Genomic DNA, 26990 nt, shown 5'->3' with positions numbered 1-26990 from the left:
GTCTGTGTTGCAGCTTATCCCCAGAGAGCCCATGGAAATATACTCATATGTCCAATGCCATAATGCCATCGTTTTAGCACTATGACACTTTTGGAAAGTGTACTTTGAAACCAGATCTGTGAAGCGAGGCAGAGAGGTGCTGAGCTGATGAGCTAATTAGTGGGGTCTACCACTGTTGTGCTAATGGCTCTTGCTCATGCATGTGTGTATGTGCTCAGGCTGTTTTTTTAAGGCTTAATCCAGCATGCACACGACAAAGCCTGCTAAGTGAATCAAACGGCTGGGTATCAGTGGAAACAAGGCTCCTCAATGGAACTGCAAAGATAGAGCAAACGGGCACAGATATGCCAATACACCTTTAGGGCATTGACTCTTTGCCATAATGCTTTCATATGCCTCTGAATGCAAAGGCTTTTTGTTGTTGTTGTCTTAGATACATTTCTGGGAAAACATGTATTTGTGTGTGTGTGTGTGTGTGTGTGTGTATTTGAGAAAATCTGGACTCAGGAACATACTGTAAAGCTATAAAAAGTAGGTTTCTACTGTTGCAGCCCTGCGATTGTGCAATCAACTACAAAACAAACACGTTCTAGAGAGAAGAAGCGATTGAAAGATAAATCTTTATCTGGCAGGCAGAGAAAAAAAGAGCTTGTTGAGCAATTTTGTAAACTTACACTGAATAAAAATAATAAAATAAGTGGACCTGGACAGCACATTGTCACTGTTCCATATAAACATGCGAGCAAGATGAGGCAGTTCCTTTTCCCAAGCATGCACGTGCTGACATGACACCAGCTCTCACTTTCATTTGTGCTTATGCACCTGCTGACACTCACTGTTATTTTCATTATAGTCGTTGTTCTACATGTTCTTACCACAGTGTGATTGCACACTAGGCAACATGTTTCTAAAACTATATAGAAAAGTACTTGTCAAGACAGCTCAGAGTGAGAATTTCTGGGGATTTGTATGCTTTTCAAACACTAAAATTCACTTTGTTAAAAGGAAAAGCTGCAGGTAAAGTTGTTATTTATGTTACTGCATTGTTCAATACTCAAAGCTGGACAATGGATTGGAGACCACACAGCATCTGTAGCTATAAATACATTTGTTTTATATAACTAAAAGGAAACTAAAGATAGCCCTAGCAAAACAAAACCAACAGAGGCCAGGAAGGCTGACTGCCACCAAGTAATGTCGTGCAGTTCAACTGAGTGAACTCCACCCACCACCTTGCTTAAGCAATTGCACAATCAACAGATAACAAACGGCTAATATTTTTGATGACTGAGTAGTAGTTAGATTGCTGGATTTATCCTCTCAAATCTGAGGTTTTGGTGATTTTCTTAGTTATCTCACTGTGTTTTAGTTTCCCAAAACCAAAAGTAAAAGTACAAATGAGCATTTTAATATAAAACAATAAATCAATAACAAAGTTAATTAAGTGTAATGTTGTATTGTTGATATGGTTATATAATATTGGTGCATTTAATATAATCTTTTATAAATAAAATCCCTCTTGCAAAGGTTTCTAACTGAATGAAAAAGACAACTGAATTGCACTGGAAGCAGGATGAGAACCACATGCAAAAAATTCACAAACTATCCAGTAATCTGTCAGAAACACTATATTCAAGCCTGCTTGTGTGCTGTTTGCATTTAGATGATCCCCCCATTCCTGACATCCTTTCATAATTAAATGAAATTTTCCGTAGTCCTTCAGCTTTATTTAGTGTATTTGGCAACTACAGTCATTAAGCTGCACAAACATACCAAAGCAACAAAGCAACACGAAGAGTAAGCAGGTCTCATGTATGGCATAGAGGCGACAAATAAGCTAATTGGGGATTAACGGTTAATGACTGAACGAGGGAAGACAAGTGCCGAACCCCGTTTTGTGCCAAAGTCTGCAGTGATGTTTTTTTTCTTCCTGGCTCTGTTCACCTCACCTGCCATGCTTTTGTTCCTATTCCTCTGCATTATCATCCTCTCAGTCCCACTTAGCCGGATTTCTTTTCTCTCCACTCTCTCATTTTGGTCTCTCTCTGTCTCTCTCGAGCTGATTCTCATCCTGTATTAGTTGCAAATGCAGAACTAAGTAGCTGTGACAACATTCTCAGATGCTCCAGCTGTCACAGATTTATTGAGTTATTAAAGTAATGTACTGTGATTAAAAATGCTAATTTTCCCTGAATCGTATGCCAGCTTACATATTTTTTTTCAATAGCTGATTTAATTACATGGAAAATGAAACAAGGGTTGATGATTCAATCTTTGCAGCCAATTGCCTCGCCATACAAAAATGAATTACCTCATGATACAGAATTATTGTTTGAGCTACAAAAAGTGAAATGACAGTGGAATTGTATAAATAATCAGAGCTTTTTTGGCGTTGCGTTGTGCAAGCTGTGGCGAGCAAATGCTCATATTATGCTCATATTTGAACCATCAAATATATTAGGTTAGTTAGCATTTTGCTTATACAGTATATAATCTCAGCAATCTTACCTCAGGCCACAATATGAAAGCAAAGCTTTGAAATGAGTAAAAAAAACTGATCCATTAAAATCCTTATCTCAATGCTCAAGTGCGCTCAGAGCATGTAGGATAGTTCTGGTTTTTATATTTAAAGCATGGATTTTAAATAACGAGAGAAAAAAGTTTCTCCGACCAATATTGTTTGAATTGTGTCCTCGTCTATTCGGAATAATTTCCTTTCCCCTGGGGGATTTGTTCAGAGTGCTTTCCTTGGCTCATTTTGGCCTCTCATTATGCATTCATGTATTCGTTTATATAATGCGGCACGCTGCAGCTTCATTGGACAAATCTCAGTTGTTTTGGACACCATTGTGTATGATACACGAATAGTAACATTTCTTTTTAACTGGGTGTTCTTTAGTTTTACTTCCCACAGTCTATTTCTCCTGCTTAAGTGATTTTGCAAATTATGCAAGACCTCTTTTAAACATCACCAGATTGAATCAGCTACTGAAAAAGTAATTTTCATTTAAATAATGAGATAGAACTTCTCCCTTGATCGCTTGATCTTTGCAGAAAACTTTTGCTGAGCAGCGGATCACACTGTGCCCTTATTCCAGTCTTGTAAAATCTTTGCAAGATGGGCCAAACAGCATCATACATTTTTTTTGAATCGCTTCCAAATTTTCAGGGTTCCGTAACAGATTGAATAGTACCTACTGTATAGGTGAGCTTGTCAAATATCCATGATCATGTCACATATCTTTTCCACTCTGGAAAGGATTGGGTTGTATATGGAGTTCAGTGGAGTGAGTGGCTCCAGCCCTCCAGATGTCCTAGACATAACAGAAGCTTGTCAGCTCTGTAGCTGGGCTCTAAATGGGTCACTCTCCTTGATATCACACAGCTACTTCACAATGACCCCACTGTTCGCCTGATATTACAGCACACCAGGTGGCTCACTACGAAAGTCATGGCTAGACAAATATGGACTGCATATGCTTGTAAAAAAAATCCTAATATCTGACTGCTGATTTCAGAATTAAGGTATGAACATGACCTTTATTCTTGCACCAACTTCAGATGATAGAAACCTCTATGCATGTTTCGTTTCATTTCCCCTCTTCCAGCATTGTGTGCATGGCTGTATATAAGATTACATACAGGGAGCTCTGCAGAGCAGAGGAGGCAGTAACTAAACTGAGGGTGAAAGGGAGAGGGTTGGGTGCATGGCAGTTCAGTGATTTCTGATTTATGGTTTGATTACAGTCTTTCCATCCTGCTGAAGACTGGCTGTATTTGCCTGCATCACGTGAACTTTTTCCTCACATGGCCTAGTCATGCAGCAAGCTCTGGCTCATTCTGCTTCTTGTCAAAATGAAACATACATATGCACGTATAGACTTACATCTGTGGGATGGCATTAAGCCACACACAGACGCACACGCACGCACATTCACACACAATGATGGCGAGATAAAATGGAGAATTGCTCTTTTAGTCAGCTGAGCAGTCTTCTCTCCTGCAGCCTGGCAACCATTCAATACAATTTATCTCTTACTGGGATATAATATTGGTATTCACAAATGCAGCCAGTAAAGGGACAAAAAACAAGCAGTACAATAAGACGGTGTGATTTGAGCACAGGTGTCCACCGTCTTGGATTCATGATATCCCACTCAACTGAATGAAAATCAGCATATTTATTGCTGCAGATATGAATGAGGAGCCAAACTCTCTTCATCTAGAATGTCAGCGCCACTGTTTGCAAGAAGAGTAGCCTTGAAAATCAGACAATGGGCCTTTTTTTCACCTGTAGCTGGCTGGATATTCTTTACTGAGAGCTGCATTCCATTAATAGTAGTGATCAGACCTTGGTGAGAAAGAAACACAGTAGCTAAGTGTTCTCCCTTTATGTGCCATTAGTGTTTTTAACCAGCATCGATCCACCTGCATTTCCACTATGTTGGTGTATGAATAGGATGAAAGCTCCTGTGAAAGAGCCAGCCACTGATATCATGTCTCCCCGGGCGTTCATTAAACTGCCATTCATTCTTGTATTTTAGGCCTCTTACTTTGAATTCTCTTCCACTTCGCATTTTGTTCCATGGGCTGAAGTAGACCGTTTGACTTCATCTTGTCACGGTTATGAAACACTTCAATAAAGTGGGGAGCCAGTATAAAATCTGTCTTGATTTATAGCTTTGGCAGGACAGTTTGATCTGTCAAAATGTAGCATTGTCGTAGTGAAAGGTTAATAGCTGATCAGAGTTTCAATAAATAAGTTCTTTCGATAAAAGAGTCAGGAGAATGTGGAAATTTGCTGTGCACTTTTATGTTATTGCAAAGAACAGATAGTCTCACCTTATCTGGTCTGTAGGGTTTTTTTTCTGTCTTATTGTAGGGTCTATACTTTACAGTATAAAGTGCCTTGAGGCAACTATTGTTGGGATTTGGCACTAAAATCGAATTGAACTGAACTGAATTGAATCGAGAGACAACAGTTTGACTTTATTTATCAAAAGTCTAAAGCACCAAAGCTCCTGTGCGTTCACCTTGGTATGCTACAGACAGCCTGACAGCAGAGTGGAACTGATTGTCTCTGGCAGCACTCAGAAAGATGTGAAATTAACACCTACTTAAAACAGGAAAAAAAAGACCTATCAGAATGATGGTTGAGCGTGCAGCAGCTCTGGCTTCAGCAGGTACATTTGAATATGAACATCCCTGAATGAAAGGTTATGACCCATAAAGAGGGGGAACGATTTGAGCGAAGCGTGCTGAGGGGAGAAATGTCAGAGTGAGAATGGCAGGAAATATGTTAGTGACAAGGAAAAAGCTGCCCCTGGTATTCTAGAGCCCCAATGAGTAAAAATAGGGCATTGGGCAAGAAGGCAGGAAACCAGCAGAGCGAGGCCTCTAGTTGGAATTTCTTCTGGGGAGGAGAGATAAGAGACTTAACTCCCTCCTGTCTGGGCTGGCTGACTTTAACATGCGACATTTGATCACTGATTACTTATGTAGAGATGGACAGAGGAAGAAGAGATTGAAGAATTGAATAAATGATTTGAGCACTGAGAGTGCTGTGAGCACTGTTTCGGTGCGCTTTCTGATGACTTGTCAGTTATTGAGCATTGACATGACATTTTAATTAGGTCAAGACTCGTGATGGAAACCAAAGACCACGCTCACACTTTCATGAGAGCTCTCTCACGCAAATGCACATTTATGTGTGCATATATACTTCACACACTCTCCTGCGCTCATAAACACACTTTGAGGTAATGGCTGAGGGGTGGAAAGTACCCTGTGTGAGAGTCTTGGGTTCCTCAGGTTGGAGAGTGGAAGTTAGACAATAAACAGTGGCCTTATCGTGCTTCGGGCAGAGCTTCCAACCTGATAGTTCCACATATGACTTCCAGCTATTAGAAACAAATATGACCTCTATACCACTTGTCTCAGCCCACTCACTCCCATGAATAAGCAATTATTTTAGGACCCTCGGTGGTAACTTTGTCTCAGCGTTGAGATTTTAGACTGCCGCGTGCATTAGCCTCGGCCCTGTGCTTCTTCACTGTCACTTTACCACACTGATCAGGCTGTTTTATTAGATTTCCCTGTAGTTACGTGACATCACTGACACAAGATTTATTAGGGTTTTTTACAAATCAAATTTCCAGGCCTAGTGGAATGTGAGATTGATGGCCCAGAAAAGGCGAGACAACAAGGTCATTATCATATCATTGATTACAGTAATTTGTACATGGTGTGGCAGTTGTTCATCTGATAGGGCGTTCACTGACAACTACACAGTTGACAATGTGGCCACTTCTTATAAACTGTGGGTGGTTCAGGAGTTCCTGATCTCGTGCAGAAAGAAAAAAAGTCAGAACGTGGCAGGCATCTACGCAGAAACTAATTATAGTGTACAACAGCTCAACACTTAACATCAACAATGGAGGTCGTCTACATTTATTATTTGCTTTCGACTGTTTTATTCCTGTTCTGAGAGCAAAGAAACATAATTCTGGATAGAAGTGATCAACCTTGCATTGCTTATTTCCTCATGAAGTGTGTCTATTGAATTTGTATCTGTGAGGAGAAAAGACAAATACATTTATCGAGCGTTTGATTTTCTCCCAGCCAACTGCTTTGAGACTCTTATTTTAGCTACTGATTTAAAAAAAATTGAAATACTCATTGAGGATATTAATTCCCTTTGAAGAGATGCGGCCGGAAATCCCGACCTTTAAGATGGTGGGAAAACAGAAGAATAGTCGCTCTGTTTGAAACACGGCATGGCATAATTAGAATTTAAAGACACAAGTGGTTTCATGTAAAAGAGAAAATGTGTTACATATGCGCCCTTATGTGTCCTTGTTGTGTCCAGTTACTGTCATATTGAGGACACAGCCTTCCTCCCAGCATGACTGCAGTGTGAGACAATAACCTAAATACCTGGCGGATTTCAGACTTTCATTCTTTCTCTTTTTCTTTACTTCACTCTATCTTTGTGATCCCTTTTTATTCTCCCCCCACCTCCATCTCTCTCTCCTTCTCTCTCGCTGTCTGTCTCGCTCTTCCTCCTTTTTTTTATGCACCCGCTTACCCACACTCCCTCATGGTCACTCTCTTAAGTGATTGCTACATTTCATCTCATGGTAAATCGGCCATCAGCCCAGTGAGCTATCATTATGCAAATGATGGGCAATTCAATTTCAGCTGGTCGGAGGGGGAATTTCTAATTAGGGTGAGGCACAGCACTCAAGATAGAGAGAAAGATGTAAAAGCAGAGGGAGACAGTAAGGTGGAGAGGTGCTGTAAATGGATCTCATAGGTAAAGTGAGAGGTAGAAGAGAAAACCTAGAAATGAAGGAGCATCCATCCACAAAATTAACGTCTGCATTGCACATATAATCTTTAGTCAGCTATTAGTTGCTAGCATCTTTCTCCTCCTATTGTTTTTCCCCTTTCTTTGATCATTTCTCACCAGTTAATTTTAAAGTACTGGCTTATCAGGTTAGAACATGTTTTCACTGTGGGATCCTCTCCAAACCTCATAATTTAAAAAACATGATCTCTTAAATTTAGTTTAATCGCACTGATACTAAACTTTTTACGATTTCACATGGCGAAAGGGGGAGGACAGTTAGTGCAAACTATAAATACTTATATTGACTGACTCATTTGCCACTTAGGTCATTGTAGTTGTCTCATACCTCATTTGTAGTCACACTTACAAAGCATTTAAGAGGTTTTTATACTCTAAAATATGAATCATGTTCCCTTCCCTGATACATTACAAGAATTTCTTCTCGTTGTGTGAAGTCAGGTTTCAAGTTCTGTCAGTGTGTGGTGTCGCCTCATGTGACTGATGCAGACACTCATTCAGTTGAGAGTGGGGGCGGGAGTGGGGGCAACCCTGCACTGCAATTAACAGATGTGAACTCTGTCTGTAACATCACATTCAGACTATCAGTAGATGTGACAGTTTACTCAAATGCTTCACATGCAGACTGTTGGTTGACGTTACAACAAATGTATGTTTCCTAATCGACTAAAATGCAGGCTTTTGGTAGAGATTGCAATTTTCCAGTGTAGTAGTTCTGAAAGCAAAACACAAAACAAAGCCTTGACAACTCTTCCGAAGCAAGTTCAGACTGAATACTATATTTCATTTAAATGCGAACTGGATGAGACAAACAGTTGTCAAGAAAAGCACAGAAAACACAAAAAGATGTACAGAGATTCTTTGATGCATTAGTGAGTAATATGACTTAGGTATCTCCAGACTTAACGTGATGACGACAATTAATGTATCTGCAGCATCTGCAACTTCGTTTGTTACATTTGACGAATAATGTTTCTTGATGTTGTGCTGCTGTCAGAGTGGACTGGTATTGTGCAGCGGATTTATTTTGATGGAGTGTCTCTTTTCTTCCTATTGTTGTAATGAAGCATTGGGCTTGTCTGTTTTTGTTATTTATTCAGCAGCCCAGAGGGACAGCATGTTTCCTGCAGGGAGAAGAAGAGAGAGAGGAAGAAACAGCTGGTCAAACTTTTTCATCATGATTAATTGAATGTGCTCAATTTACCTGCGTATGAGAGATGTTTGCATTCTTTAGTAGTTTGTGTTTGTGTGTTAGAGCTAAGCAAACTGTCACTTCTGATTTGATAAATCTGTCGGATCAGTTTCTGTTTTTGCGCGTCAACATATATCTGAACATGTGTAGGTGTGTGCATGTGTTGGTTATGACACACACGCTCGCGCACACAGACGCACACACACAGAACAGAGGATTCAGCTGAGATCAGCAGCTCACCCCGGGCTGTCAAATATTCTGTCAGCACAGCCCAAGAATCACAATTGGACTCTTTGGGAGGCATTAATTCAAAGCACCGTAACAATGCTCTCTGAAACCAAATCAACTGCCTGTAGTCAGCATATCAACTCCCAACTAACTCTCTCTCTGTATCTCTCTATCTCCATCTCCCTCTCTTCTGGCTTCCGTTGCACTAACTTTCCCAGCTCTGTCTTTACAGCAATGCCTGTTTTACCCCCAACCCTGCCCCAGTCGTTCTAAGATGTGTGATTGAACTTCTAAATATGTTTTGGAAACCGAGTTTCCTACCACAGATATTGTACTGTAACTACCTCTTGAGCTCAGACCATGTGAAAATGATGTTTCTAGACAAGAATGAGCAAAAATAAACCAAAACACTAATTAATTAAAAACTCTGTGTCTTAAGCTTTCTATCATTTCGAGCAGTGCTCTGCACTGAGGTCATGGTTTGGAATAAACACATGTCGTTGTTGCTTTAGCCAGGTCAGTTTCCACTCAACAAGGGCTTACTATGTTTACATACATGAGAACAAAGTATGATGCAAATAAAAGACTGCAAGGTCTGACTACAGTAGTATTAACTAGGAATGCTTTTAGTGTTTGAAGGGTGAAAAGGACAGTTAGAGTAAGTAGAATTTAAAGTGTTTTTTGCATAAAATCCCAAAATATTCCTTTTAAAATTATATTATGCAAGTCACCCTACATTTGAGAAGCTGGAACTTTGAGATTTTCTTTAAAAGAAACAGGTTTAAGAATTGTTTAAAGATTTTTTGAGCCAGTGCCACAGAGTTCAGTATTTATAGCCATAACTAACATAATATAGTTGGAAAATTATTGTGGGTTACACGTATTTCTTACAGTCTAATTGTTTAATCATATCAGCACTACCTTTCATGACTTATTACAGCTATTGTAACAACACGCAGTATGTTTATAGTGCCAGTGCTGACAGCTCAGTATTGTTAATGGAAACTTTTTACAGTATATCACAGTTTTTGCCTTTGAGTTTAGTGACCTATAAAGCCTGAGATTCGGGAGTATTTGCTCTCCTCAGCAATCCTAATTTATTAAAGAATCATTCTGCCCAGTGTCTGTTTGTACTAAAGTAATCCAACCTTTGCATGTTTCATTTGTAGAAAAAAAAAGAAATGACAAAATCCCTGTTTTTGTATTAGCTAAAGCTTCTCCCAGCCATCTGTTTTCTGCCTGTAACACACTAGTTGTGTCCAGTGCACAGCAGAGGTGCTGGTTCTGCTTGTCATCTGTTGGTTGTAACTTGTATCGTTGTAACACTGTGTTTTTTTGTCCTCAGGAAACAGCCTTATAAAGATGAAGGGTTTTGAAAATAATCAAAAACAGAGGATAAAGGAAAATGAAAAGTTCCTTTTCTTCTCTCTGAATCAGAGAGGGCAAGGGCTCTGACTGCACTTTATTAATGCACTCCATCTCGCTCACTTCTGTGTCAGGCATAATACAAAGGGCAGGTGTGTGCGTGTGTGTGCGCACGTGTGTGTGTGTGTGTGTGTGCGATACCGTGAGAGACAAAATGACGGTCGAGAGAGTGAGCTAATTTTTCTATCATTAAGACTTATTGCAGTAGTTATCCTTTGCAAAGGGTGTAGTGTTATAACGTTCCTTGTGGCATCTTTGTAATTGCCTTTGATGTAAATTATATATATATATATATATATATATATATATATATATATATATATATATATATATATATATATATATATGTGTGTGTGTGTGTGTGTGTAGTTTAATGATGGCTTGTCCTGTGCATTCATTTTTACTGTAAAAGCCTGATTACCTTCACTTTAATTTTGAATGTAAGCTTTTTAGATGATCCTTAACAAAAAGAAAACCCCAAAAAACAATTCTTGATCTCTGACTGAAGACTAAATTCTAAAACTTTTATTTCTGCTGTGTGAAGAGTTAACTATGGCTTTAATCCACTCTGTAATCCCGTCAGTGGACTGTATGCAGTATCTAAGCTTGGGTACAATTTTAGATGCCTCTGTTGTATCTCCTATCTCACTTGAAAACATGCAGCCAAGCTCTACATTGTTGTTTCAGTAGATACAGAATCTACTTTCTGTCACGGCCCTCTATGCCTTAAGGTAGACACAAGAAGTCAGGAAAGCATGAGAAATGCGAACAGAAAAAACAATACAAGAAAGAAACACAGTGTCATAAAAGTTTGAGAGAAGAGGGAAAAGCCAAATGCATAACCACAACTTTCGCAATTAGTTATAGTTCTCGCAACATTTTCAACTGTTCACCGGGTGAAACAGCGTGGCTGCAGTCACTCTGATTAAGGCCCAGGTTGGATTACAGTGAATTACCACGTTATTGAGAAACCGTGTGATTTCTGTCACCAGCAGCAGACGGCATCTTGGCTTGAGCGTAGCTAGAAAACAGATACAAACATTACCTCCTCATTGTCACTTTGCGCTAAACTTTTTCCGTGTTTAAAATCAGGAGCGTGCAGTTGCAAATTAACACGCCATGTTAATTTCGTAAAATGCTTGCAAACTGACTTGAAAATCAATGAAAGGAACATGGAGAGCTAAACGAATATACAGATTAATAGAGACTGGAGAGATACACACACACAAACACACACGCACACACACTACTACCCGTAAATTATGATCTGTGTTGACTAGTGGAACAAAAACTATTGGAGAAACGTAAACACAAGATGAGGCAACAAGACAAGACAAAGGGTGGAGGCAAAGTGAGGGGTGTAGGAGATCGGAAAGTACAAAGCTATACTATCTATACTTGGCTTTTACTGGAAAGTACAAAGCAAGTATAGATATAATATGAAGGAAAAACTGTGTTAATTTTACTTATAATAATTATTTGGTCGAATTGTTATAATGGCATTTCTTCCCAGTGCAGCCTTAATCATACAAACTGACATGTTTACAGTAGGAATGAACATGTAGTCGCTGGAAAAGCTGCGGTCAGCTATAAACAGCCACAGCTTAAATGCTGCCGTTGGCTGGATATTCCCAATGGTGTGATCAGTAGTTTGAGAGGCAGTGCTGGCCTGAGGCAAGTAGCCCCTGGCTTCATGTCCTGGTTATGGTCGAGCTGTTTAAGCTTTAGTTGACATTAAAACATAAATGTCTTTCTGAGCGCAGTTCTTGGAAAGATATAACAGTACTTAAATACAGCTAAATGGAGTTCAGTGTTTACTGAAATATCTAAACCAAATTTATATTACACGTTTATTAAATTTGAAACGGCTTTAAACACAAGAAACATATTAATGCATTTTCTTTCAGCACATCATTATTATTATTATTATTTTTGATATAGTTTTGTACACCCTTCTCTTTGAAATAAACAGCACTTACATGTCAGTGTTTTCAAGGTCTGCAGGCTGGAACTCACAGATGGTAGCAGAGAGACTGTGGATAAATTAACATCAAAAGATGTCAGTTAATCCTTTTCAAGTTCCCTGCAAAGAAAACTTAGTTACATAAAGTTGAGGAGTGGAAAAAAAAATCAAAGCAAGCTGTAATAATATTCTAGTAGGATTACAGAACATACAACCCCTCCAAATATAGATGTACTTTCAGCTTTTCCTTAAAAATGTAACACAAACACTAGTAAGTGTTAGAATCACAGATCACAAACAAATGATAAAAACCTGTAACATCTGTCCTCAAAATTATATCACATACTGTGAAAAGTGTATGAAAGAAAATGATTCATCACAATGCAATATGCAAACTGATGTTGTATCCTGCAGCTGGTTTTCTCTCAGACTCTTAAAAAAAACCACTGAAAAAGTGATTCATACTCTGTTACTGAGTGTTAGACCACCACATCTATAAATCCGACTGATATTATGTTTATGCAACACAGCTGACAAGTTTTTAGTAGAGCATAAGAAATAGCCATTTTAAGGGTGTAAAGACTGATTGACTGTTTTGAATGAGTGTAATGTTTTGTATTATTGATCTTCTGATGTCAGTGTGCACCCATTGTTGAGTGCTTACTATACAAAGTGCTGTGTACAAGATATATCAGTAGAGAATGTGTGTACAGGCATGACAGTGTGTGTGTGTCTGTATGTGTGTGTGTGTGCACACATACATTGCAAGTATTTTAAACCATAGACGAGTGATAGTGTTTCCTCATAAGCCTGTCTCGGCCTTGCATTCCTCTCATTGGTAGAGTCTGGTGTGTGCCGGCTTTCAACTAATCTGGGAAGAATGTCGGTTTCAGATGCACATGTGTTCCATTAAGTCCAGATCTGCGTAAATAATATAACATGCAACAGCTAGCATTACAGGTAACCATACCCCCACAGCTGCTCCTTCGGCTTTACAGTCCCCCAGTGGTGCAGCCTATAAAAAGGGAAGGCCAGTGTTGATTTCTAATGAGAAAATCTATTGCAGTGCTCACTGTGTTTTAAACAAGCTAATATCGCTTTGCAAAAAAAGAGAGATTATTTGGCAGTTCAAAAATATGACTCGAGAAATTAAATTGTATTGGATAAAAATTGGATACCTCTATATTAGATAAGAAAACTTGGAAAATGTGCATTGATGGTGCATTAATATATGTTAAATGGTACGCTGACAGATATTTGAATTACTCACCTTGACATGCATCAGAATAAAACAAATCTTTATGTAAATCAAAATGAAGACATGAATGTTTGTTGCATGGCTGGAGTCTTGCAACCATGCATGCTTCCCAAGTTATTAATGATTCTATATGCAGACCACTGCCATTAGACCTTTGTGTTTATTGTCAGCCTGCTCTGCTTGTAGTGATTGGCTTGGCCCTGCCAAGTGGCAGGCCAGTGTTTGCTTGTGCTGTCTGCCTGGGGAAACCCCTTTTGTCCCCAAACAGACACTGTATATAATACAAAGTTCAGAGGATGCCAGCGTCTTCCTGGTGTGGTGCAGCGTCTTCCTGTGGCAGATAAACAAAGTTAGTTAGAAGTTCCGAGTCATTTATTTAGTTATGTATTCATTTATGTTCCTTTTACTTTTTTGGCAAAGATTACAATAGCATGAACAAACAAGTGAATCTTGCCTGCTCTATTTTGGTCAGCAGTAGAGAGTGGGTGGGCAGGATTTAAAAAAAAAAAATAGAGAGAGAGAATAAGAGGTTAGATTCAACCCGAGGTCAAGTAGACATGGTACGGCATCTGGTTTGGCAAAAAATATCACAGAAACCCAAACCTGACCAAAAAAGTCAAAGAGAGAAGTGAGAGCCTCTGAAGTGAGTAGAAAACAAAAGAAAGGTGTCAGAGAACAAGTGTAAAGAACAATGCTTCTTGCACTTGCAAACTGTTGTGAGCCAGCAAGGAAATGTGAGGAGTTTGGCTTTTGCTGTCCTGGGTGCCAGCACTCCTAATGAGTCTGTCAGGGCCAGTTAGCACAGCCAGGCCTGCTTGTGTCCCCTCCAGGCCATAGACAGCTGTTATTAGCCCCGTAATGGCATGCCACAGGGCCAGATTAGCCTGGCACAGTGGAGAAATATCAAACATTCACTTACTGTGGCTCCTTCGCTGGCTAAAGAAGCTGTTTGGCAAGGAATTCATTTAGCTGTGATGCTGGCAAGCTACCTAACAAGCCCCAAAAGAAAAAAGGTCTTCAGTGAGAGATGGAGTTAGTGTACAGTAGCTCCTCTGGAAGAAAATGTTTTAGTTCAAGCAGATCGGGTCAGATTTCTGATCCCTATTAAGAAACACGAGTCACATCTCACATGGAATCATGCTTTTGCTTTATGATTAAGTAGACATGGTTTGCTGTTTTCTTTTTGCCCGGTGATGATTGGCAAAACAGCACATTCTTATCTTTACTAATGCTGTATCATCATTATGCAAACCTCATCGACAAGATGGCCACTGCTGTCTATTCATCTGTTTTTACCTTTCATAATGAGCACAGGAAATCAAAACCTTACACAGCAAGTACTCTCACTCTGCCTTGGGGGATAGTGTGCACTATGCACTGTCTGTGATCAGCCCACAACATCTGATCAGCATACTGGTAACAGTTACTGATCTATAAAGTACGCATCTTACATAGTATACTGTAAATCATACTCTTGTTTCGAGTCTGCTGTTTTCTGCATATGAATATGCAAGCTTTTGCATATCTGGCTTTGCAGCTTGCATCTCATGGCAATCACTCTGCATTTAGATCCATAAACACAATATACTAAAGTGTGTTTAGGGTGTTTTCCAATAAGAGCTGGGGCCGAGTGACTATTTTACACCTATATGTGTTTTCCTGTCTATAAGCTCTTACACATGTTTTCCTTGAAGTAAAAGGCCAGCTGTGGTTAGTTCATGCCATTTAAAAAAAATATTGTTAAGCACTGCATGTCTCACTGCAAAACACTCTCAGGCTAATGCCCTTGAATGTATTTATGTCTTTCTGGGTGTTCTACATATGCACCCTGTCTGCGTGTTAAAGGAAGAAGAAAAGTGATCTGAGGGAAAGATAATGTGATATTTATTAATTACTGCATTGTGTGTTTTCTTTCAACAATTTGCATCATATCCTCATTAGCAGACCATATGGATTGAGTGTGGCAAAGTCATTATGTACTATACAAAGCAAGCAGCTGCTGTAGTTATTTCCAAATATAAAACTATGTCTTGTCCTCTTGTTTATGAGGGGGCAGTTTTCTACATCACTGATGGCAGCTTTTATTTTCACAACAGGCAGAATACAAAGCTAAAAGCGGGTCGAGAGAGAAAAAATAGACGTAGCCCACTTTATCAATGAACACGCACAAAGCACGCGTTCTCACTATTCTAAAAATCAGATGACTGAAACAACACAAAACCTATTGAACACATGTTACTGAAGAGTGATGCTAATGTGCAAACAACAGAATATCGAGAGAATAACAGATACGCAGTGCTGTGCGTACTAGCTGAGAGTGAAGTGAGGAGATTGATAAAGACAAAGAGATTAAGAGCATTAGATTTGAAGTAAATCCTGTGAGGTACCCATGCTGTGGCTGTGGGCCACAGTGTGAACCCCACTGAGCTACACTCTCTCTTTCCCTGGCAGAGATCACTTTGTGCAAATCATTAGCTTCCCAAGTACTGAGGGCTTTTCCGCAACTCTCGTAGGTGCGTCTGGAATCCACACGGGGCAGTACGGGGAGGAGCTGGCAGGCTTAAGACCCAGTACCTACACTCCGATTATCAGTTGTGTAATGTACAAAAAGATGGAGCCAGTAGTAAACCAGTGCATAGGAACACTGGCTACCAAACACAACAGCTTAGCACCATTAGTGCTGCTCCATGAGCCAATTTTATCCAGTTATTATGTGTAATACATCACCATGAAGTGATGTGATTAACTTGGCAGCCAATGTGCAGGTTTGTGACTTGGTAGAAATTTATGGAACTAACACTGGTAAACAAAAGGAGAACCATCAAAAAAACGTGTTTATTGACTGAATGATCTCTGTACTTTGGCTGAGACAGTAAAAGTAGAGAAACTTTGAAACTAAATTACTTTAAAGTTAATTTTATTAAAATGTGTATATTTTCATTACCGTTTAAAAAAAAAAGTACTGAATGTCTTTCTGTTTCTCTCCCCCCTCCAGAGCAGATACGGTGCTCCAGATCGAGGTGTAAGGCTCTACAGTTCCCTGCCCATGCGCCCAAACCCTGACGGCAAGAGACTGCCCTCTACTGGGGTAAGACTCATCTCTCCCAGCCTCCCCTCCACCCACACACCCAATGGTCTCACCCACACCTATATGTCACTTTTAAACCATAGAGCAAGCCTCTGAACTTCCCTTAGTTGCACAACAAGAGTACCTAGACATCAGATGAGAAAGACGTATCGAGTTTTTGCCGAGTCCTACAAGTATTGATAATATAAAAGAATCTGCATGAAAATAACTGAAATATGCAGTCAGCAATGTCTGGACTGAAATCACTTCCAGGAAACAACTTAACCGAACAATTAACAATTCCTCACACTTTATTCCTAACATAAACCTCTTCCTCATTCTTTGACTATGCGTTGCACCCTCCACCCCTGACTAATACCAAGCCTATAATTTTTCCCACACTCACTCTAATAGTGATAGTAAGAGTCTCCTATCCCCACCCCATTATTGACCAAAAAATAGCACCCATCCGGCATGGTGGTTGGTGTGGTATTTCTTTGGTAGCTTCTCAAAGTAGCGTAGGTTGTGCAAATGATCGGTCAACCAATCGACTCCTACTGCATTTGTTTTGACACAGAACGAAAGCCAAGTTGTGCCTTTCTGGAAATAATACTTCTACCTGTTTCACGTGAAAAAGAATAATCTGATTATGTATGAAAATTAAACATTTTTCCCTTTTTCTTTATATTTTGCTGTGTTTGGACATCAAAGTCTCATTCTTTCTGTTATTTTATTATACAAATGTTCATGGGCATGGTTGGGAAAACAAAACAAAAAAAAAAGATTACGTTTATTGAAGTTAAGTGATGGAACACCTCCAGTACTTTGACTTTGACAAAGTGCTGGAACAGTCAGTCTACTTTGTTTGTGAAACCATTCTTTCATTTTTTTAATAAAACATCTTTTTGCGGAAATCATAATTAGAATCTAGCTTGCCTTGCTTTAATGCATTTATGTAACAAAGGAGAGAAAATGAAAGAACAATAGAGCAAAAAGAGAGAATTTAATTTCATATGTCTCCCTTTTTCATGTTTCACTCCATGCAAGTGCTTTTTGAATTATCTCTTCACTGCTCCAGGGCTCAATGGGAGGAAAAGTGAGGGAGTGAGGGAGAGGAAGAGAAGAGACAGGCAGACAAAGCGAAAGCTGTGTAATATTGTTGGTGCGCACCTTTTTTAATTACAACAGAGATTGTATTGATGTCTCAGGCCACATGTCCTAAATCATTTATCAAGGGGGAGAGTGCTAACAAAGCATTTCTAAGAAACCCATCCTCTCCCAGGGCCCAGAATCATATGTTATCTAAAGTGAATATTGTTAATGCTTTTCAGTGGAGAGACCCACTTACAAATCATGGGAATGAGTTCCTTGTCAGGACATCCGTGAGGTGGTAAAGATATATATCCACCTTCATCTAATCCGCTGTTGTGCAAATTAAATTGCACCTAAATCTCGATGTGGAAGCTGTTTGTAAAATAAAGACGCTCAAAGTTATGGATAAATGTTCAGCAGTGGAAAGAAGATTTGTATGTTGTCTAGTTGTTGTGTTCAGATTACACGTGTGCAAATTAGAATAGAACAAAAAACAACAACGCAAAAACCACAACACACATATACACACAGACATTATAAAAAGAGAAAATGTGTGCTATTTTTCTCCCCAACTCTCTCTTTCTTACTCACCTTTGGTTTTGTATGTCATTTCCTTTTGTCTGTTATTACCTGGGTACAGCGTCAGTACAGTAGCATACTGTAGCTACAGGCTGCATGGAGAGGAGGAGAATATAAACCACTTAACATGCAGGAGGAAACCAGACGTTTTTCCATTGCACTTATCAGGTGCTGCGGTGAGAGCAAGTGTAAAGGTGTAGTAGGTCCCTGCCCCCCCTCACCCCAGCTCCTTCCTCCCCTCTTACTTCCCTTGCACACCCCTTTTATTTTCCCCTGATCTTTATCTCTGTCCCCCACCACACCACCACTCACCACCCTCAGTTCAGTTAAAAGTGGGCTTGGCACTTCCTCCCCCCCCCCCCCCCCCCCCCCACCCAAAAAGAGAAAGAAAAAGCATACACACACACACACACACACACACACACACACACACACACATTCCTTACCACCACCACCACTTCTTTTCTCTCTGTCAAACTAACCTCCAACTCCTGCTCTTCACCTCTATGTTTCCTGTCAAGGTGCACTGCCCACCCCCCTCCCCTCCCTCCAACCACCAACTCTGCCCCCGCAACCTTTTCTTTTTCTTTTTAATTCTTTCAACATCTATTACAGCTCTAAGTGCGTATGGTTCATTTTTATAAAAGTGTTCAGTGTAGAGGGCGGGATCTGCGTTGCTCTGCGGTAATCTTCTCATACCCAGATGTAGATGTGAAATATAGACGCGAGCTTTTGTTGTATTAGTTGACTTAAATGGAATCTCACTAGTAAAACAAAATAAAACTGTATTGAAGTATTCTCAAATTTATACATAATCATCTGAAAATTTGATGAACATAGGCATCTAATCTAAACTCACTCAAGTCAACTAGGTTTGGGGATCTACGCCAGAGATTGATCCTGTTTTCTCCCTGGTGGCTGCTGAGCACCCATACTATAGCGAACAATGATTAAAAAAGCTATTGAGTGTCAAGTTGTGACATTGAACTGGCTGAAAACACTTTATCGAGTTCTAAGCCACCCTTCATTTCTTTATAATTTGCTATGAAACCCTGAAATAGGTGTAGAAATGTACCAGCATACATGGAAATACAGTAGACATACATACAGCAAGCACAGTACATGAGGGAAAAACAGAGCTTGAAGTATATTTGGTATGACTACTTCTGCTCTTCAACACAATCTGAACTCTCTTAGGCAAGCTTTCTTTTAATTTTTAAAGGAATAGTTCTCCAGTCTTCTTGAAGGACATTCGAAGCTCTTCTTTGGATGTTGGCTGTCATTTATTCCATTCTCTGACGTACTGCTTCAGTTAACTTGAGGTCTGGCATCTGGGAAGGCCAACCTATAACTGATACTGTTTCATTGTGTGCTTTTATATCCAGGTATGCCTTTACTGCACTGGCAGTGTGTTTGGGATTGTTGTCATACTTATAAAAAAGTCGTTGCCAATCAGACACTTTCCACATGGTGCTGCATGATGGATCAAAATCTGATGTTACGGTTCTACGTTCATAATTCCATCAGTGTGAGCCACTGTGGCTAAAGCACTAAGTAATGTTACAGATTCAGAGAGGAATGTGGTCCTTTTGATTTTGTTCTGAAGCCATGATTATGGAAGCTGATGTATGGATGTGATAGAGAAAGAGTGAGGGTATTTACAGTCTTACAATATGCTGTAGGACTCAGTTGCTTACAGTGCAACTTACTGTTGCATAGCTTAGCTAACAATGCAGTGACGTGGATGCCGATGTTACATTCTTAGTTTTAGGGAAATGTGTTAAGATCGTAGGTGCTGATGTTATCCTACTGTCCATCTTGCAAGTTGTACTTGATGTGTAGTGAAAATGCTGTTTTCTAGATTTTTGATGTTCACGTGTAAATGAAAATACAAGTTTGAATATCTATATTTCTCACTGAAATGTTGCATATCAGCGAGGTTAAAAAAAAATCCATTATACGTATTTTCTTCATCAAAAGACATTCGTGAATCTAATTCTTTTGAGTACACCCATGCATACTAGCTTTCAGGCTTCTATTGCGCTGCGTTTGTTGGCACATTGCTGTGAATCTTGGCGCATTACCACCACGTATAGATTACTGGGATTGTGTGAAACCATTGGCGGGAATGTGTATTGCATCAGCCGTATGCTTGTGGATGGGCTTGCATGTGTTTATGTGCACACATAAGAACTGATAAAAGGAGAACCCACTCACACAAATGTTCCTGCTATAGTGCCAATTGCAGTAACTTAAATTTGTGCAAATCAACTTATTCAACATTGTTTGAAAATGTTGTAGATTTAAATACATGCCTTATATTTCTTGTACAACTGTTTGAATGGAACAAACTTTTGTGGGCCTGACCCATTGGCACATCACTCAAGCTTAAGAGGTAACCTTACGTATGCTGAATGCATGATTGATCTAATTTAGCTCCAGTTCAAGTTTTATTTTCTATAATGGAACTAGAGTAATTGCATTTACTGAGAATGATACAATGAAATAATTAAAAATTGAGTGTTTAAAGTCATGCACAACGACTCTCAAATATGCTTCAGTGGAGGGTTGTTTAGCTCAGGTTGAATTAACATCAGTGTATCCTTTGCAGGGAGTTTGAGCTATCGTGTAGATGTTGTTATTGTTGTTGTTGTTTTAGCTCCTCTGCCTTGACAGTGATACATAGGGTGAAGGTTCAGAATCTGCTGCAACGCAAAGATGACAGGTTCGTTTCAGGACTCAGGACTTTGTTTTTTCACCACATCCCCCTTTCTCTCGCTCCCTCTCTCCTGCTCTCTTCCTTGCTTTGTGTCTCTCTGTGTCTTTTTCCAAGCTGATTTGGAGCCTTGCATAGTCAATTATGTAGAGAGTGAGAGAAGGAGTGGGGGCTCCAGCTTCCATATTTTGGTGTGTTATTAATATTGCATGAGCACTATTCTGTAGCGAATATCTAAGAGACTGCCTATTAAGGCAGCAGCAGGAGAAGAATGTGACAGACGTACGCATACACACACACATATATGCACACACTGTACATACACAGACCGAAAGCCAGAGAGCAAGGGTGAATCAGTCAGGATCAGGCACAGGTTGTTATAATTAGTGTTTTCCTGATTTATTACGCTGGGATAATAAGAGTGACTCATTTTCCTGTTTAATAAGTCATGTTTGTTTATCTTGACATGGCTCGCATCACACTGTACAGTCAGTGTGTTTGATGTTAGTGAGAACTGAGTAATGTTCCACTGTAATTGTGCTTTGAATTGAATATTTTAACTAACCAACTGAATAAACAAACAAAACAGATGCAAAATAAGTGCCTGTTGTAAAACGTTTCCAAGATAATTGTTATATTGCCTATTGCAAAGCAGAAGTGGTCTGATGACAGGCTATTTATTTCCTGCTGCTGGGCGGGTATCAATGATGCACGGAGTAAGTGTCAACACTGACAGGCTGAGAAGATCCCTGGTGATGACTGAGAGGCTCAGCGTGGATACTTATTGCTTTTTGGGTGCTAAATGGCAGTGACACTGTGTGGTCTGTGAGAGACTTCTCATTTCATGCCACCAGAGACTGAAAAGTTAGGTAATATCATTTAATATGAGCACATTTAAACACAAATACAATATTTAGGAATTAGATCAGATTTTTTTTCTAAAACTTACACATTGGGTGATTAGTTCTAGTATTGACTTCTCAGGATCTATGATGTCACCTTCACTTGTCCAAAGCTAATAAAGATAGGTAAAAGATAAGCCGGAAATCTTTGGAAATTTGAGAAAACATGTAAAGTGTAATGCAACAGAACATAATGTATAGTCATACAAAATATTTGATTTCCCCCCTCACAGATATATTTCTTCCAAAAAAGTAAGATTATGTTATTAAATGTATGGCAGTCTGCAGAGACAGCAGTTCAATTAGTTCACTCGTCATTAAAGTATATTTTTTTGTGTATCAGAAATACTTTGCAAAGCTTAATATTGCTTTAAATTCATTATCCATGTTAATTGTTTTATCTGAGCATCTGTATTTGCCAAATCAGGTAGGCTACCATCAATCTCAATATCAAAAATAATAATTATCAAACTCATGGGACATGCAGACGTGCCACTCCTTCATAGCTTTTTCCTCTTGCAGTAGCAATGCAAGGTGCCCAGAAAGCCCGGCCCGGAGTCAACAAAGCCAGTTAGTCTAGTCTACAAACATCACGCTGGGCTTAATGTCGAACAAGTGCTTGGTGACCTTAGAGCACCAGCTGGAGTTTAAAGAAGTCTTTAAAAGGCCGATTCTCCACAGTAATATCATCGCCCATGCCTCAAAGAGTCAGGATTAAGGCCCACTTTGCCCCACGAAAATGTAACAAATGTGTGAAAACATCACAGCCGAAGTCAATGTGGGGAGAACGATGTAGAGAGTGGCAGCGGAGTTGGTGGTAGGGGGCTTACGAACGATACAAGAGGCAGAAAAGAAGGGAGAAAGTAAGGGAAACTCAACATCTTAACACTCGCCAATCCGCCTCCATGCCAGAGATATCAATGTAGTTGGCTTTCTCTGAAATTCAAATGGCAAGAGGAAAAAAAGTAGATGAAAAAGGGGGAAAAAAAGAAACCTCTGGCTTTGGAAAGGGGAGGGGAGGGGGTGCTGAGAAAAAGACCTGTCATCTATGTATTAGTGCTCTGTAAATATTACATGAGCTCCACATTCACTCAGTTGTTTGGCATTACTTCCACTGGATGGGTATATTATTTTAGAAACCATGCCTTGTTTATGGAGAGGCATGACCTACTTCCAGACACTCCTCTCTTTCTCTCTCTTTGGTATTTTTTCTTCCCTTTCCTTCTTTCTCTCATTCCTTTTACCTCTCTCTCTCTCTCTCTCTCTTTCTCGCTCTCTCTTATTCACTTTCAATCTGCGAAATCTCAACTGGTTGTCCCTGCTGAACAATTACAAGGCAGAGAGACCCAAATGGAGATGTTTGTAGAAAACAACATGTGTATAATTAAGGTTTAATGAGCTCTTGTCAGGGTGGAATGTGCAATTAGATTGGTAATAGAAAATTCAGCCTAAATGCTAGTGGCAGAGGCTGGATGTGGAGTCAGCATGGCAGTGAATGAAAGAACAGTGAATTATTTTGAGCCCTATTGACAGAAGTAGATGGTACTGGATGCTGCATTTAGATTTAAATACATGGTGAGTTCCCAAATGCACAAAAACGTTGTGTTTTTTTCTCCCGATGGTGCTATATTGTGTGTGTTCTGTTTTTTTTTTTTTTAAATTACTGGGATCCGGCACACCGGGTTGTTTTTTTGTTTTTTGTTTTTTAAAATTCTTTAACAGCTACACTGTGCAGAATAAAGCAAGACAATAAACAGAATTTTAATTGAGAAAGTAATAAATGTGCTTGTGCATGATGTATAAAAGGGCAAGTAGGTTTCAATCAAAATATCTCTATTTCTTAACAAAAAGGCAGATTTGATATTTTGTCACAGTATACCAAGCAGTAAATTTTAATTGATTAGTTGATCATTAATTTATGTCTTCATCGGTTTTGATGTTCCACATTTAATAAAATCAGAGTTTTTAAATGTAAGGTATTCACAACAGGTCAAACATTCACGTTCAACTATTTTTAAGTTGCCAAATTCTAATAGTGTAAATAGTATCACATCTTTCATGTACAGGCTTTGTAGAAATCTAGGATTTATTTTGAAATGTGTCGTGATACGGTTATTGAAAACATTACCTTTCAGGTGAATGTAACAATAAAGCACCGGTTACTACAGATGGACCACATTAAAATCACTGCCTAACATTTCTTTCTAGGTCTATGCTTTTTCTGCTACACAGGATCACTATTTTATGGGCAAACATTTCTCCATGTTTAAATAAGGCAGTTGTGAGTAAAAGCAGGTATCTTTTTGCTCTCTTCCTCTTTTCTGACAGCCTTTCTCTTGACTTAGTGGAATTGTGGCTTGTTGGTCTGGTGGAGAAGATCCATGCACACACAAAAAAATTGTGTTTGGCTCTTTCTGAATTACTTGACTAGTCCCTGAAAGAGAGGGTCCTTTGTTGGCTTCCTCCGGGACTGCCCTTGAAAGGCTCCTATTGTGTGGTAAACACTATGATATAATGCAAGTGGATTTAATAGATTTAATGGAACAAGCAGATGTGGTTTTCAAGTCTTCATGTGATGAGTAGCTGTCTGTTTCAGGTGATCAGAACCACACCTGAAAGAAATGAAATAATATACGAACGATGTGGCATTCTAAAATCATGCAAAGCTCTGACTCTGTGTTAAATACTCGTGTGGAGACAAAAATCAACACAATTGATTTGTGCATGATTTAAGTGCGATTTGATATCTCATTTGCTATATTTCACTTGATCTTCCATATTGTTGTGTTGTAAGTCAAGGTTAGGCAGAGTGGGGGCTGTTGAATGTCAGCGACGTGTTAGCTTTGTTTTCATTGTGTTAACAGGAGCACAATGGTACGATTGTCTGGCCATCTGAAACCATACACCTACCCAGAGCTTTCGGGGGTCAGAGGTGGGGGAGATGTGTGTGCCTTTAGTCCAGTGAACCATGCATTTTGAAAAAGCCAGAAACAGAAGAGTAATCCATCCAGCAAACCATCAAAAACATTCTGCTTCACTGTCCTGCACAGATACCAGATTTGCTCATCGTGAAAAATGTTCTCATCTTCCAGATACAAATTATGCCCCCCCCCATGTTGCTTTCTAATCAGTTATGCATTATTTTAAGATGTCATTTGAAAAGTGGCATGCTTCTTGAAGCCCCTCAACGTGATGGACAAGATCATAAAGCTGAGCAATAAACCTGAGATAAATGTTATATCTTAACACTGATAGAGGCAATTAAGTCCATCATAAGAGAGAGAGAGGGAACACTCTCCTCAGGAGACTCATTCACTTGCATGGTTTAACATGATCCCCAGCTAAATGCCTTATTTTATTTCTCCTCTCAGCTCACAGCTTACAGTCGAGCACAAATTGAGCTGATTTTTTTTTTCTTCTTCGCAGAATTTGGTTGTTCTGTCTGGTCTGCCCTTTTCTGTCTACCATCATGTCTCTCTCTCTGCCGCTCCCTTTGGCTCTCTCCTCCCCACTTCAATGTATTTGTCATGGTAATGTAAAAAATCTCAGCTGCTTCAATTCATTTCGTGCTCTTTCAGTTGAGAAAGAAGGGCAATTCTGTTTCTCCTCACTAGTTTCTGTGTTAAGGCTCTCAGGTAATGAAGACCACATTTCATCTGCATGCAGTTATATGACTGGGCGTGGCTGAGCAGGTCTGTTATGGGAAAATAAATATTATGAAAGGGCTAACTTCGTTATCTTTATCACACTGGGATCAATGTGTGTGTGATGGAACAGGAGACAGTGCACAAACACAAAGGCCAGTATGCAGAATGCATACATCCAGCTCTTAAAACATAATGCACCCACGCTCATGTCGTATGTGTGTGCGAACATACAAACCAGAGAAGCCCATATATGTAGCAGCAGAGATATCTACACGTGAACACATGCAGTGCAATACTGCTTTATATCACACCATCCCACTTATTTTCTGCACTTTGGTTATGTCTGTATGCCTGTGTGTGTGTGTGTGTGTGTGTGTGTGTGTGTGTGTGTGTGTGTGTGTGTGTGTGTGTGTGTGTGTGTGTGTGTGTGTGCGTGTGTGTGTGTGTGTGCGTGTGTGCGCGTTAATGTTTGTGTGTCTGTTTGCGTGTATATGTGCCTGCCAGTGAGTCATTGAATGCTCTAATGACCACAGTCCTGACACAGGTATTTTGACTGCTGCCTCTTTCCATCGGCACATTGACTGACATGCGATTAGTTACGCTGGTGTGGAAAACTAGGAAGGCTCATGCTGTAACCCTGAAAAAGACTGGGAGGAGGGTAAAGTCCTCTTCTCCACATCTCTGCTGTTTCATCTTTCTGTGAATTTAAAACATCTCTGGCTGCATTTAAGGGTTCTGTTATTTTGTACTCAGTACATACAGGAAAGCACGGCTGGGCTCACAGTAACCTTATGAGAAAACCATCGAGATCAATACAGGTTAGCAGGACAGTAGGAAAGAACGTTGTGTAGTTATATAGTAATAGTAGTTGGGATTTGCTATAAAACTGATCTCAAAATGCTTAGTGAGTTGACCATGTACCGATTGAACTTAAGGAATCCATTTAAATAAATGGATAAAAAAAAGCCCTGAGTCCAACATATTGAGGCTGTACAAATTTTAATTTTGGGTTAAAGAGAGCTTTCATATCTAAGCAGTACTCAGCACTGGCGAATGCTTTTCAGCATAGTCCGACCAGTATTTTGGCAGCCCAGTGTTATTGCCCACTGTCAGCTATTTGCCAGTTATTGGTATCAGCTTTTTAAACACCTGATAAATGAAAAATAAATGTCTGTAAAGAACAGACAGGAGAAACACCCCTCATCTGTGTTACAAGTGTTGATATTGCCTAGAGGAACACTCTACAACTTTCATATTGACAACAAGTGTTTGGAATGCCACAAACACAACAACCACCTGATCAAAGCAGAGTCTGGGACAGTGTAAATGAATAAATAGATAACCACACATGACAAATGAGGTGAAAAACTGTTTCTGACATAAAGGACATAAATATCAGCCTATGTATCACATTTTTAAATCACCAAGTATCGGTATGAATATAGGTCTTAAAATCAGCCCTATATCTGTCGAGCTCTGTCGAGTTCTTATTTGTTCATTACTGATTTGATTTAGTTGAATTTTAGCATAAAACTTGTTGACCCTTTTTTAA

General features: G+C 39.5%; 1 protein-coding gene across 3 annotated transcripts in view; it reads left to right on the top strand.

Annotated features, from left to right (window-relative positions):
- Positions 1 to 26990, top strand: part of LOC147331282 (TOX high mobility group box family member 2-like) — an 85896-nt gene that overhangs the window by 11818 nt on the left and 47088 nt on the right. For all 3 annotated transcript variants that reach the window (XM_086293499.1, XM_086293497.1, XM_086293498.1), the window contains exon 2: positions 16431 to 16523. In XM_086293499.1, coding sequence (XP_086149625.1) covers positions 16431 to 16523 — 93 coding nt within the window. The remainder of the gene's footprint in view (positions 1 to 16430; positions 16524 to 26990) is intronic.

This window comes from Aulonocara sp. 'chitande type north' Nkhata Bay, linkage group LG5, assembly GCF_057382095.1.
Source record: "Aulonocara sp. 'chitande type north' Nkhata Bay isolate Kocher_YH1m ecotype deep benthic linkage group LG5, A_spYH_male_GT1.1, whole genome shotgun sequence".
NCBI classification, from domain to species: Eukaryota; Metazoa; Chordata; class Actinopteri; order Cichliformes; family Cichlidae; genus Aulonocara; species Aulonocara sp. 'chitande type north' Nkhata Bay.
Note: the sequence above shows the minus strand (reverse complement) of the source record. Positions and strands in the feature narration are given on the sequence as shown.